This window comes from Saccopteryx leptura, chromosome 10 (genome assembly GCF_036850995.1).
Source record: "Saccopteryx leptura isolate mSacLep1 chromosome 10, mSacLep1_pri_phased_curated, whole genome shotgun sequence".
NCBI lineage: Eukaryota > Metazoa > Chordata > Mammalia > Chiroptera > Emballonuridae > Saccopteryx > Saccopteryx leptura.
This window is the reverse complement of record NC_089512.1, coordinates 26,776,171-26,788,922: the sequence shown is the minus strand read 5'-3', so window position 1 is coordinate 26,788,922 and position 12,752 is coordinate 26,776,171. Positions and strand designations below refer to the sequence as shown.

The window sequence follows — 12,752 nt, the reverse complement described above, 5'->3', positions numbered from 1 at the left end:
GCAAGGCTTCAGCCCACATCAGAGCCCACGCCATGGGTCGGAAGTGGTTCCCCAGTGTGGGTAGCATCCATGTGACTCCCCTGGCTGCCTTGGCCCCAGGTTTGCAGCACTCAGAGGCCGGGAGAATGGGCTGGAAAACAGAAACCGCTGAGATCCCTGGGCGGCTCTGGCTCTCAGCTCAGCTGCGTATCTCGGGACTTGAGTCCAGATTCCCAGATGCAGCGGAGACTGTGAACACGTGTGATATCTAAGCCATGACTGCTGTGTTCACACCTACTCTCAAACCATCTCCTGTGTCACTCGCAGCTACTGAATAGGGGTGTGAACAAAAAAAACTATTTGAAGGGGAAATGGACATAGTAGAATACTGGTTGGTAGTGGGTGGACTGTATTTGAGAACTGCAGAATAAAAAAAATGTGTGATTTTTTTAATTTTGAAAAGGTGAGCATTACAGACAAGTCCCCTAGATTATTGTTGTCATCTTTCTCCAGTCAGGGCGAGAAGTCGAGGCAAGAGGATCAGGAGACATTTTGGTCTCTCATAACCAGAGATCGTGAGAAAAGACTCCAACAGGAGAATTATTTTTTGTGGTTGGCAGGAACAAATGTTTGTAGAGAATGCAGGAGTGGCAAAAGTAGGTTTACAGTTGTGAGTATGTGAAAGTTATTTCTTGTATTTATTCATATATTATATAGAAATGCATTTTTCTATATGAACAACTAACTGTAAACCTACTTCTCCCCACCCCTGTGTGTGTGTGTGTGTGTGTGTGTGTGTGTGTGTGTGTGTATATATATTTTTTTTTTTTAAGTGGATAGCTGGGCGGTATAGGCCAATGAGGCATCAGCCATCCTCTCTTTAAAATCTTTAAAATCTGGCATCATTTAATGACGTGCTGGTGAGGCTGTGGAGAATTGGAGCACTCACACATTGCTAGCGGGGGTATAAACATGTGCAGCCTCTTTGGACAACGCTTTGGCAGTTCCTCTAATGGTTAAGCATTGAGTTACCGTTATTATCGATCAAGCAGCTCTATCTACTCCTCCGTTATACCCAAGAGAAATGAAAACATGTCTATGCAAAACCCATACACAAATGTTCAGAGCAGCATTATTTATAATAGCCAAAAAGTGAAAACAACCCACATTTCCATCAAGTGATGAATGGATGAACATAATGTGGTATATTCATACAAGAGTATTAATTGGGAATAAAAAGCAGTGCAGTGTACTGATGCACACTGCAACATGGGTGAACCCTGAAAGCATGCTCAGTGACAGAAGCCAATCACAGAAGACCTCATGTTCTGTGGTTCCTTGTATGTGAAACTGGTTCCGTGTGTATGAAACATCCAGATCAGCAAATATATAGCGACAGAAAGTAGATTACAGGAGAATTGGGGGGGGTGACTGCTAATGGGTACAGGGTTTCTTTCAGAGATGATGAAAATACTCTGAAATGGATTATGGGGGTGGTCGCATAACTGTGAATATACCAAACACCAATGAAGTTTATATATCAAATAATTCACATACGCCTGACCAGGCAGTGGCACAATGGATAGAGCATTGGACTGGGACACAGAGGATCCAGGTTTAAAATTGGACTGGGATACAGAAGACTCAGGTTTGAAACCCCGAGGTCGCTGGCTTGAGTGAGAGTTCACCAGCTTGAGCGTGGGGTCATTGGCTTGAGTGTGGGATCATAGACATGACCCCATGGTTGCTGGCTTGAGCCCAAGGTCACTGGCCTGAAGCCCAAGGTCACTGACTTGATTCCAGGGTCAGTAGCTTGAGCAGGGGGTCACTGGCTCTGCTGTAGCCCCCTGGTCAAGGCACCTGTGAGAAAGCAATCAATGAACAACTAAGGTGCCGCAACATAGAATTGATGCTTCTCATCTCTCTCTTCCTGTCTGTCTGTCCCTATCTGTCCTTTCTCTGTCTCTGTCACAAAAAAAGTAATAATAGTAATAATTCACATACCATACACTTTACCTATTTAATATCTCAGTAAAGCTGCTTTAAAAAAAATTCTAGCTTTGATATCTTGGTATCCTTGACTTTTTCCTGCTTGCTGAAGCCACAGCTTTTTGCATGGTACTTGGGGGAAAGTAATATGTGAGTCTCTGGTATCTTAAGTCCTCTAATGTGAGGATACTTTCTGAGTTCATTAGGAATTATTGCTTAACTAAGCCTGGAATTGCAATCCAATAGCTTCTCAGTAGGAATGCGCCATCTGTGCTGCTCTTTAGATGAGTCTATTCTAACAGATCGCTTTATGTTGCAAAACACACATTGATTTAAAGTACATAGCAGTACTTTGCAGGCTTATAGGATGAGTTTTTAAGTTTTTAAAAATATTTGATCAACAGTATACTTTAGGTTATAGCCCATGTGTTTTTATTGTTTACTGAGCAGTCTCAACTCAGGAGGCATTAAGATGGACAGGTTTTAATTTTCTCCAACCTTGCTTTCCTACCCCTTCACAAGGTTTAGCAGATCTCGTAGCATTCAGGTCACTTGCAGTTATTAGAAGATCAACATGGTCCGTTCTTAAACTCCCATTTTGTACCTGATTTAAATCTAAAGCTTTTCTCCTTCCACTCCATCGGGGTCGATGGAACATGATCTGATTCTCAGAGACCTCCTTTCTCTTCCTTTTCAAGGTCTAACTTCTAGCAGTAGGGGCTAGGTAATAGACCAGATCAGAGTCCCGTTACCTGACCTCCCACAGTTACCGGCCTCTCTGCTTCTTTGGCAAGCAACACCTTGCTGTCCATGCCTTCTGGGTGACAGGTATCAAAATGTTGCTTCACATTGGGTAATTTGGATAGTTCCTTTTCCAGCCCCCTGATGTGGAAGACCCAGCCCCTGGCTCAACGTCCTTGACTAACCCTTTTGCTGGTGGTATACTACTAAGTGTTTAATAACTGTGGGGTGGTCTGTGCATATGTACATATATACATTTATTATACATGTTACTGATGTGCAGTCCACAAGTAAAATATACAGTACTCTTTAATGCAAATTCCCTGTAGGCAATTAATTCTCCAAGGAGACTTCCAGTGCTTTTTGCCAAAAACTTAAGTGTATCTCTCTTATGGTTGCAACTGACAAATGAGTGTGGTTTAAACATGAATGTTGAGTGATATTTTCATTTAAATTAATAACTAAGACCAAAGTGTAACAAAGAAGAGGGATGTTGGAACTTCACTTGTTAGTGTCACGAGCAACTTCTTTGCTCAATAAGATAACAGTTCTAAATACTGGATGACTATATCCGTCAACCTTTATGCTATTCAAAAGGTAAGGAGCCTACACAGGATACATTTTTCAGTTTAATCTGCTTTATTAACATTTTTCCAGTACTTTCTTAACTGCAGGCAGTAAATCAAACCCTAATTTGTAGCATTGGCCGATTTCAAGGTTCATGCGTTACCTTCCTGAATGCGTAATTGGTACAAGATGCACAGTAGCACGCCGTTTTTATTCTACCATACAGATAAAGTAGACATTATAAAAAACATGTGAGAATTAACACTACCAGTAAAATAATTTAAGAAATGAATTTTAAATATTTATTACCTTTTTATAAATTATTTCATTGTAACTATATAATTAAATTTTAATAATGGCTGTGTTTAAATTCCTAAAAATTTAAAAATTGTCTAGCCAGCTGACTCAGGAGCACCACTGCCCCTCTCACACAGAATTCCCGGAAGAGCCTCTTAGCTCCTGGGGTCCCCTCCCCGGGGAAGCTGTCTTCTTGATAACCCTGATGAGATAGCTGTATAGACTGCTGCTTCTCGGGTGCTGCCCCTCTCTGCTCAGTGTCAAGGGGTAAATCAGCAGGTCAGCTGCCTAAGCAGCTCCAGCTGGTTTCAGTTTCCAGCCGGGAAGACACTCGCGGCTCCTTGCAGACACTCAGCTAGTGAGTCTCCTGGCACCGTCCTCACCTCAGGTAGCTGGGAGAGGAGAAAGTTGTCTTCTCCCCGTTTTTGTGTTGATGAGAGGAAGGAATACAGGAAAGCCCAATGCCACACACATCACACTCCCAGGTGGTAATTCGGTGTTCCCACAAAGCTTTCTCTCCTTTCCCATCTTTTATGATGGACTTCTGGAGCCGTCAGAGCCAGCTCATCTCCTCTTAACAAGTCTTGTGGAAGCTAGTAATGTCTTTTTAGAATTTAGGGGTACTCTATTAGCATTAATTCAGTTATTCTGGAATAACAACATATCTTGCTAGACTTGTATGCAGTTTTAGTTAGCATTCTTGAATTTAAATCTAGTTCCATAATGTCTATCATTTGGTTTAAATCATGGACATGGTAATTTTCTCTCTAAACCACTTATTATATATATTTTACATATATATGCACTATGTGTGTGTTTGCGTGTGTGTGTGTTTCCTCAGGATACTTAATCTTTCTGGTTTGGCTTGGGCCTATAAGTAGTCGGGTTTCCCACACTCCAAAATGCAAAAACCTTAACTTGGTCCTACTCACCAGATTTTTAATTAGCAGACCCAGAGGAATTCAGATTTCCTAAATCTTGTTAATGTTCTTCAGAGAGACGTGAGATTCCTGTAACCTTGAGGTGAAATAGCTTTAATTGGTCCAAGTCTTAACCTCGTCTAGATTGGGGTCTCCACATGAAATTTCAGAGAATGAAAGGAATGGGGAGGGTGAGAACTTACCTACCAGATATCAGAACATACTATAAAGTATAGTGAGAAAAACAGAAGGAACCAATGCAGAAGACAGGCTTACCTACTGCAAGAATAACAAGTGAATAATCAGGTCCATATACGTATAGGAACCTTACGTATGCACATAAAAGTGACTGTATGTAAAGAATATTTCTATAATACTGGACTGAATGGAGGGCCTTTATAAATACGCATGACATCAAAGCAAAAAATACCAAGGAAAGACTGACTTGTTTAACTACTTAAGAGTTTTAAACTTAGACGTGGCAAGCATATTATAAACTAGGTTAAAGGATAAATGACGGACTGGGAGAAAATATCTCCTCCACACAAAGTAGACAATAGTATTGTCATTGAAGGGGCAAAATGCAGTGCATTTATTTTGGCTGAATACTGAAGAGCCATTGTTAAAATCATTGAACAGCCTAAGGCATGGGTGAATGTTCCCATGATAAAATTATTTTCTGAGCTACAAGAATAAATATGAAATTTTATTTTAAGAATGCAAGTAGGCCTGACTGGGCGGGGTGGCACAGTGGATGGAGCATCAGACTGGGATGCAGAGGACCCAGCTTCAAATCCCTGAGGTTGCCAGCTTGAGCGCGGGCTCACCATGAGCTTGAGTACAAGGTCTCTGGCTTGAGCCCAAAGGTCGCTGACTTGAGCCCAGAGTCACTGGCTTGAGCCCAAAGTCACTGGCTTGAACAAGGGGTCGCTCGCTCTGCTGCAGCTTCCCCCTTCCCCCATCAAGGCACATATGAGAAAGCAATCAATGAACAACTAAGGTGCCACAACGAAGAATTGATGCTTCTCATCTCTCTCCCTTCCTGCCTGTCTGTCCCTCTCTCTTTCTTTATCTTTGTCCCTGTCTCTCTCAGTAAAAAAAAAGTAAGTAGTATAACTTTTTAAATTAATAATATAGGCATTCTGTTAGAGTAGTAAGACCTCTCAGCACTGCCAGCCGCTGGTGGCCCCTTCGCACACTGGCTGCACCTCCATAGATGCTTGCACCTGATGGAAGCGTGCGTTTTTCTGGCTGTCTAGGCCAGTGTGGGTTACTCTTGGGGGAGATTTTGCAATCATTTCAGTAAGCTCTCCTCCTCTAATGGCATCAAAGGCAAAGACTTAGCTCCTCAGCTCCTGGGCTTAAAGATTTGGCTGATGGTGATGGTACAGTGTGCTTGAAGCATTCCCACCAGCTGGAGCTGTGTGCAGTGCTTAAAGAAGTGCTTTCTAAGTACTGAGGAAGCAGACCTGAGATTTTTGCCCTTAAATTCTTATATATATATAATATTTGTACATTAACTTGCCGCTTCATAGTCATCGTATGTGTGTCCTCTGCCAGCAGCCAGCCCTGGTTATCAGCATGTCCCTCTCTGTCGGTGTCAGCAGCTACAGTAGACAGACCTGTGATGGGGCCTGGGCACCTTTGGGAGCCTGAGCTGGAGCTGCACCCACAGCCGCAGCATAGCCTTGGCCTTGGCCTTGGCCTGAGCCTTGGCCTGAGCCTTGGCCTTGGCCATTGGCCTGAGCCTTGGCCTGAGCCTTGGCCTTGGCCATTGGCCTGAGCCTTGGTCTGAGCCTTGGCCTGAGCCTTGGCCTTGGCCTTGGCCTGAGCCTTGGCCTGAGCCTTGGCCTTGGCCATTGGCCTGAGCCTTGGTCTGAGCCTTGGCCTGAGCCTTGGCCTTGGCCTTGGCCTGAGCCTTGGCCTGAGCCTTGGCCTTGGCCATTGGCCTGAGCCTTGGCCTGAGCCTTGGCCTGAGCCTTGGTCTGAGCCTTGGCCTTGGCCATTGGCCTGAGCCTTGGCCTGAGCCTTGGTCTGAGCCTTGGCCTGAGCCTTGGCCTTGGCCATTGGCTCGCCGAGCCTGAGCCCCTGGGCAGTGTCAGCAGGAGCACACGGCCCAGGCTCGTGGTGAGCAGCGCAGGTGAGCTGGTTGAGCCTGCAGCTGCCTCCCTGTGGGATCTTGGGCTTGACCTCCTCGGGCCTGACCAGGTCCCGGAGAGCCTCAGCACGTGCTCTCGGGGCCTTGGCAGAGGCTGTAGGAGACATAAATATCCATTTCCACTGGTGAACCTTGTGGCTTTTCTTTAGTGAAGAGGAGGAAGACTGATTAAGACTAGGGAAAGTAGTGATAATCTAGAAACCCAAAATGATGGGAAATACTTCCTCTTTTTTTTGCAAAGAAATTGTGAGAGAAATAAGGTCAATGAAACTGTTTAGAGACTGTTATTTCATATAACATGTGTGTAGTCATGAGATATGAAACCCTGTAACAAGATTTCACCTTACTTAGGGTCATAAGGATACATACGTGGTATGTAAAGTGTCTAACTCCATTAAATTCACTGCGATAGTCGTCGGCTGCACTTATATCGCAGTTTCAACTGTTAACATTCAGTCTGCACTCTTTCCTAGTCAATAAAAATCTTAACATTAGGAACTAATTGATTAATAACACAAGATTTTAAAAATTCTTTCATTTTATACTTTTATTTCTTCATTTATACTTTAAACAGATTAAAGATTGGATTAAAGGTTGGCATACATTTGCAAAGATATGTGTACAATAGTGTTCTTTAATGCATGGTTTATAAAGCAATAAAAATAACAAAAATAGAAAGAACCCAAATGTCTCTAAGCAGGAAATTGGTTGTTGATTTAGATGAATAATAAAAATGATGGACTAGGTGTATAATTATCAATATAAAAAATTATTCACCATATAGTGATTTTTTTTTAAAGATTACACAAGCAGACTATAAGTTAATCTTTTTTAAATTGTATATTTAGAAAAGAAGTCCAGGGAAATAGAAGTCAAAATGCTAACAGTATATTTCTATGAATGAATTTATAGATGGACTTCACTTATAACTTTGTCTTTCATATTGTCTCGGGTGGTTTTTAAGATTATTATTATTGTGTTTATATTTAGCACTTATATTTTTACAGGTGGAAATATTTCTCTTTAAAATCAAACGAAAAGATAAAAAGGAACTATGAGAGAAAGTTAGTGTTCATTTGAGCATACAAGTTTCTGCACAGTGCATGTTCATTTTGTCAGTACTCCACCTGTTTTAGAGACTTGCCCCCTTCTGCCTATTGAAATAGTATTGGCACTTGATATAACACCCCTTCCTTCTCCACAGCTTTCTGCTCCTTCTTCCTCCTTTGAGCTGAGACACAGGCCAGACCAGCCTTGTTCTCAGTACGTCCATACTGTGATAGGATACAATTTGAGGAGGAATATTATCACTGGTCATTCTTCTGACATTAAGCCTGTTCTTTACCTCAGTCAGTAAGTTAAGAAGTACAGATGGATGTTAATCCATTTCGCTAATATGGAGCCTATTTAATTAAACACCTGTCTTTAGTGTTATAGACTTAAGCTATTAAGGAACCCAGATTTCACCCTAAGGCTTTGCATTCTAGACTGGCAATAATTGGAACAAGATCATTTTTTTCAAGGATAGAGAAATGTTACTCTGACCTCTCTTTGGCCCTTTTTTAGACTCTAAGGTCATTACTTAGTCTGAACTGAAGGACCACATTTGTTTTAAGTATCTTGGGCCAATTCCCAGGTATTTTGTCTCTACATGTAGCAGGGGTCCCCAAACTACGGCCCACGGGCCGCATGTGGCCCCCTGAGGCCATTTATCCATCCCCCGCTGCACTTCCAGAAGTGGCACCTCTTTCATTAGTGGACATTGACCATCTCATTAGCCAAAAGCAGGCCCATAGTTCCCATTGAATGAATACTGGTCAGTTTGTTGATTTAAATTTACTTGTTCATATTATTTTAAATATTGTATTTATTCCCATTTTGTTTTTTTACTTTAAAATAAGATATGTGCAGTGTGCATAGGGATTTGTTCATAGTTTTTTTTATAGTCTGGCCCTCCAACGGTCTGAGGGACAGTGAACTGGCCCCCTGTATAAAAAGTTTGGGGACCCCTGACATACAGTATTGGTGATTTAAATCTTTCACTCTGGCTGAGCTGGTTTACGTGATAGAATTTTGGTATCAGCATTTTGGCAAGTGAAGGAAAATAATTATAAAGAGTAGCTAGAGAGGCAAAAGTTCTAAACAAACCCATATACTGAGTAGTCTATTAGTTGTTTGTGATATAAATAAGAAACTGGGCTCTTCCTAGAATCATTGTAATAAGCCTAGCACAAGTCCAAGGAAACTAAGCCAGGTCTTACTGGAAGGGCTATCTAATGCTTTGTGATCATCAGCCTCAGAAGAACATTAAAAGGTAGTGTTTCTGTTGTACCTTTACTATTGAGAAGACATGACCATGAATATCTTACTAGATTAGAGTCTCAAGTCTTTCCAGCTTACGGGTATCAGACCACAGGCACATTTCTATATTCTTTACCTTTTTTTTTTCATATTTAATATTAACTTTTGCTAATAACTTTGGTTCCTTCTTATCCACTTGCTCTAGTACATCTAAATTCTCAACACCAAAAATATAGGAACTAAAAATCAGGAACAAAAGTAAAATTAGAGAATAGAGGGAAGGGGTGGATTCTGGGATCTCCAGAATCCTAAGTTACTTTTTTGTTTCTTTTTAGTTTCTTTGATTTTTTTTTTAACTTAATGTTGATCCTGTCTGGGAGAGAACTATCTACCAGAAAGCCTGTAGTTAAGAGCCCAGCTCAGCCTAGGGCAAGTGGTTTCCCCTCCTTGTGCTTCAGTTTCCTCAGGTGTCAGCTCTCTCAGAGTTTTATAGAATTAATATGTTAAAATGTTAGGACATGGTATATCAGTGACCATTAGCTATTATTGATATCTATCAATATTTTTGTGGTAAAGAGCTGTGTGGATTTTGATATTCCCATATTTGGAGGAAGAAGTAGACTATCCCTCCCCTCTCCTCCCACCCTAAGCCCACCGCCGCTTGGGGCGTAAACCCAGGTAAAGGAGCTACCAGTTTGTCTGAACCTCCTCCCAGCAGATCTCATCGAGGACCCTGGAGTTCCCCTTCCACACCCCAGCTGTATTTTCTCAGTGAGATACCCACTCGAAATCAAGGGGAGGAGGGTGAGAAGTATGTAATATAGAACCAGGAGAGAGAATTAGTTTTGTCCAGAAATGTGCCAAAAGGTATCAGTAAAAGCACAGGTAGATGATTATTAGAGCAGCTGGTATGAAATGTGGTCTGTCTGTGGCAGGTCAGTTGCAGGTCCTCGTTAAAGTGACCTGGTTCCAGGTTAGAGCAGCAGCCTCTCACCTCCTCTGTGCCCACATCCTACCCCCAGCCCACAAGGGCCAGCCCTCCGGACACTCCTCCTCCCTGACTGTGAAAATGGGCGAGGTACTGATGATCCTTTCTGACCCCTGCCTCTGCTTCCTTTCCAGCTGATCCTCTGGTGGGCAGCATTGCCACACAGTACATGACCAACAGAGCGGAACACGACCGGATGGCCAGACAGTGGACCAAGCGGTATGCCACCTAGGGGCCTGCGCCCGCCGCCCCCGCCGGACCTGTGCAAGCACATTCACCAAGTGCATCAATAGCCCCGCCCACCCCTCCAGACCTCGGTTCTTATTTTCTTATTTTTATTAAATTTTGAACCGTTTTGTGATGGTATGTCATCCTCCCCCGCCCTTTCCTCTTCCTCCTTTTCCTTTGCTTTTCCTCCCCCACGTCCCCCTCCCCATATTATTCCCTTTTAAATTTCTATTAACTTGAAAGATCTGGGTTCTTTTTTCCCACCTCAACGTGGATGGGAACTTTGTTTTCAGTGCAAACAATGTTGGATCTGTAATAGTAAGAGCTTTCTTACAAAGCTTTGTATTACTGTGTGGTTTTGTTTTCTTTTGTTGTTGTTTGTTTTATTTTGATTCTTTTTTTCTTTTATGTGATCTTTGGGAAAACACGAATTCAGAATTATATCTTGTTTCTACTTACATGTAGTGCTTAGGGTTAATTTTTTGTACTGAAGTCTTTATTGGTGGGTGCATGCTACTGGGAACAAGGTTTTGTACAAAAGCTTCAATCAGAATCACTGTGCATTACTGAGACTCTGTTTATCACTAGCCTTCTGTACCCCACACAGAAGACTGTTGGATTGAACAAAATAATAAGTATTTTGATTTACTTAAAGTGCTTGTAAATTTCTTAGGGACCTGCCACTTTTGACTGTGGATCAGTTGATGTACACTTGTATTATTAAAGCACTCAATAAATCACTGTGGCTGATAAATGCACTTGTGGTAACCTGGCATTTACTTTGTATCCCGGTGACCAGCGTAACCCTACATGCAGCAAGGCTTGTCTAATTCAATTACAGATTCAAGTGTATTTTTCATCTTAACCTCTAATGTTTCTTTGTAATTGAGTCGCTTAGCATGTGGAATTTCTCCAGCTGTCAATAGCCCGATGATTTTATAGTTGTTTCAGATCACTGTCATTTTACATGTTGGCTAGGCATTACTTTCTCATGGACATCCTTTCTGTTCTAGCCTTCTTTACACAACAATTAAAATAAGTGACTCTAAGCCCTGGCCATTTGGCTCAGTGGTAGAGCATCAGCCCAGCTTGTGGATGTCCTGGGTTCAATTCCCAGTCAGGGCACACAGGAGAAGGGACCATCTGCTTCTCTGCCCCTCCTCCTCCTCCTCCTTCACTTTCTCTCTATCTCTATCTATCTATCTCTATCTATCTCTCTATCTCTTCCTCTCCTGCTAACTTGATTGGTTGATTGGTTCAAGTGCATCAGCCCAGGGCAGTGAGGATGGCTCCATGGAGCCTGCTCCTCAGATGCTAAAAACAGCTCAGTTGCAAGCATGGCCCCAGATGGGCAGAGCATCAGCCTCAGACTGGGTGGCTGAGTGCATCCCAGTTGGGGCACATCAGGGAGTCTGTTTCTCTCCCCTCCTCTTACTTGGAAAAAAAAATAAAATAAAAAAAAAATAAAAGTGACTCCAAAAGCAGCCTTCTAGTGACAGTGAAGTCTGAGCTTTTAAACTTATTTCTCTCCCCTTTTTTCTCCCAAGATTGTTATAGTGATTGTCCTTGAGTTTTGGTTTTGTTTTTACAAGTAAACTATTCTATCAGTCCTAGTCAGCACATTGAGTGATCAGGGTCTGTACTTCTGGCTTTGACCTTCAGGCTATTTTCAGTAGGCAGCTATAGGAGGCAGAGGAACCTTGTGTGTGGTGCGCTTTGAAAAACACATTGACATGCTGATTGATATTCAGGCTTCTTTGTGTTACAAGGCCTGGTGGAAACTCCTGCTTCCTGTAATTATAGTAACAAGCCCACCTACAGCTTGGTCTCACAGAAGGAACAATCTTTACTGCTAAACAGTAAAACTTTTACAAATTAAGTCATTCACTCTGAATACTTCTAATTCAAATTGTGATACTTTACCTGAACATTTTAAATATCTGATTCAAAAGATGCAGTTTTGGTTTTTTTAATGATTAAAAATAAATCCTGAAGAAAATGTTTTAATTTTGAAAATGTTACTTTTAAACCAGAATATGTAGGGATATTTTTCCCCTTTTTAACAATATTATCATTAATTTCATTTGAAATGTTGTCTAGCATTCCAGAATAACTTATGGTAAATATTGAAACTACTCAACTCTTGTCTTTATAACAGAAGGAACCACAGATCATCTGAATTAGCATAGCTGTAGTTGAGTAAAACTTTACTTACCAAAACAATGAGCAGCCAGATCTGGCCTGTAAATTGTGGTTTGCCAGTCCCTGATACAGACCACCATAGACTAGGGGAGAAGAGTCAATAACTGTGTTACATTTAACACCTCTTTCTTTGAGTAAAATTAATTAATATAAAACAAGACTAATTTTTAGAAAATTATTCAGAATGTTTCATTGTCTGCAGACTTTCTCATCACAGATTTTTGTATTTACTTTAATGCCTTATGTATGGCCAGTGGCCACCACCGTAGTGGCCATGCAGGTTCAGGTTCTCATTAGATCCAGGCAGATGGTAAAGAAACAGTGGAGCCAGAAAATGGTGGGCCGTTCCTTTATTAAAGTCTCGTACCGGCCGATGAGAAAC

The 12,752-nt window shown here is 41.8% G+C and overlaps 1 protein-coding gene across 1 annotated transcript in view; it reads left to right on the top strand.

Annotated features, from left to right (window-relative positions):
* The window catches only part of UBE2E2 (ubiquitin conjugating enzyme E2 E2), a 322,326-nt gene extending 311,400 nt beyond the window's left edge, over positions 1–10,926 (top strand). Inside the window, exon 6 of the mRNA XM_066351320.1 lies at positions 10,075–10,926. Coding sequence (XP_066207417.1) covers positions 10,075–10,172 — 98 coding nt within the window. The 3' untranslated portion in view covers positions 10,173–10,926. The remainder of the gene's footprint in view (positions 1–10,074) is intronic.
* The last annotated feature ends 1,826 nt before the right edge of the window (positions 10,927–12,752 follow it).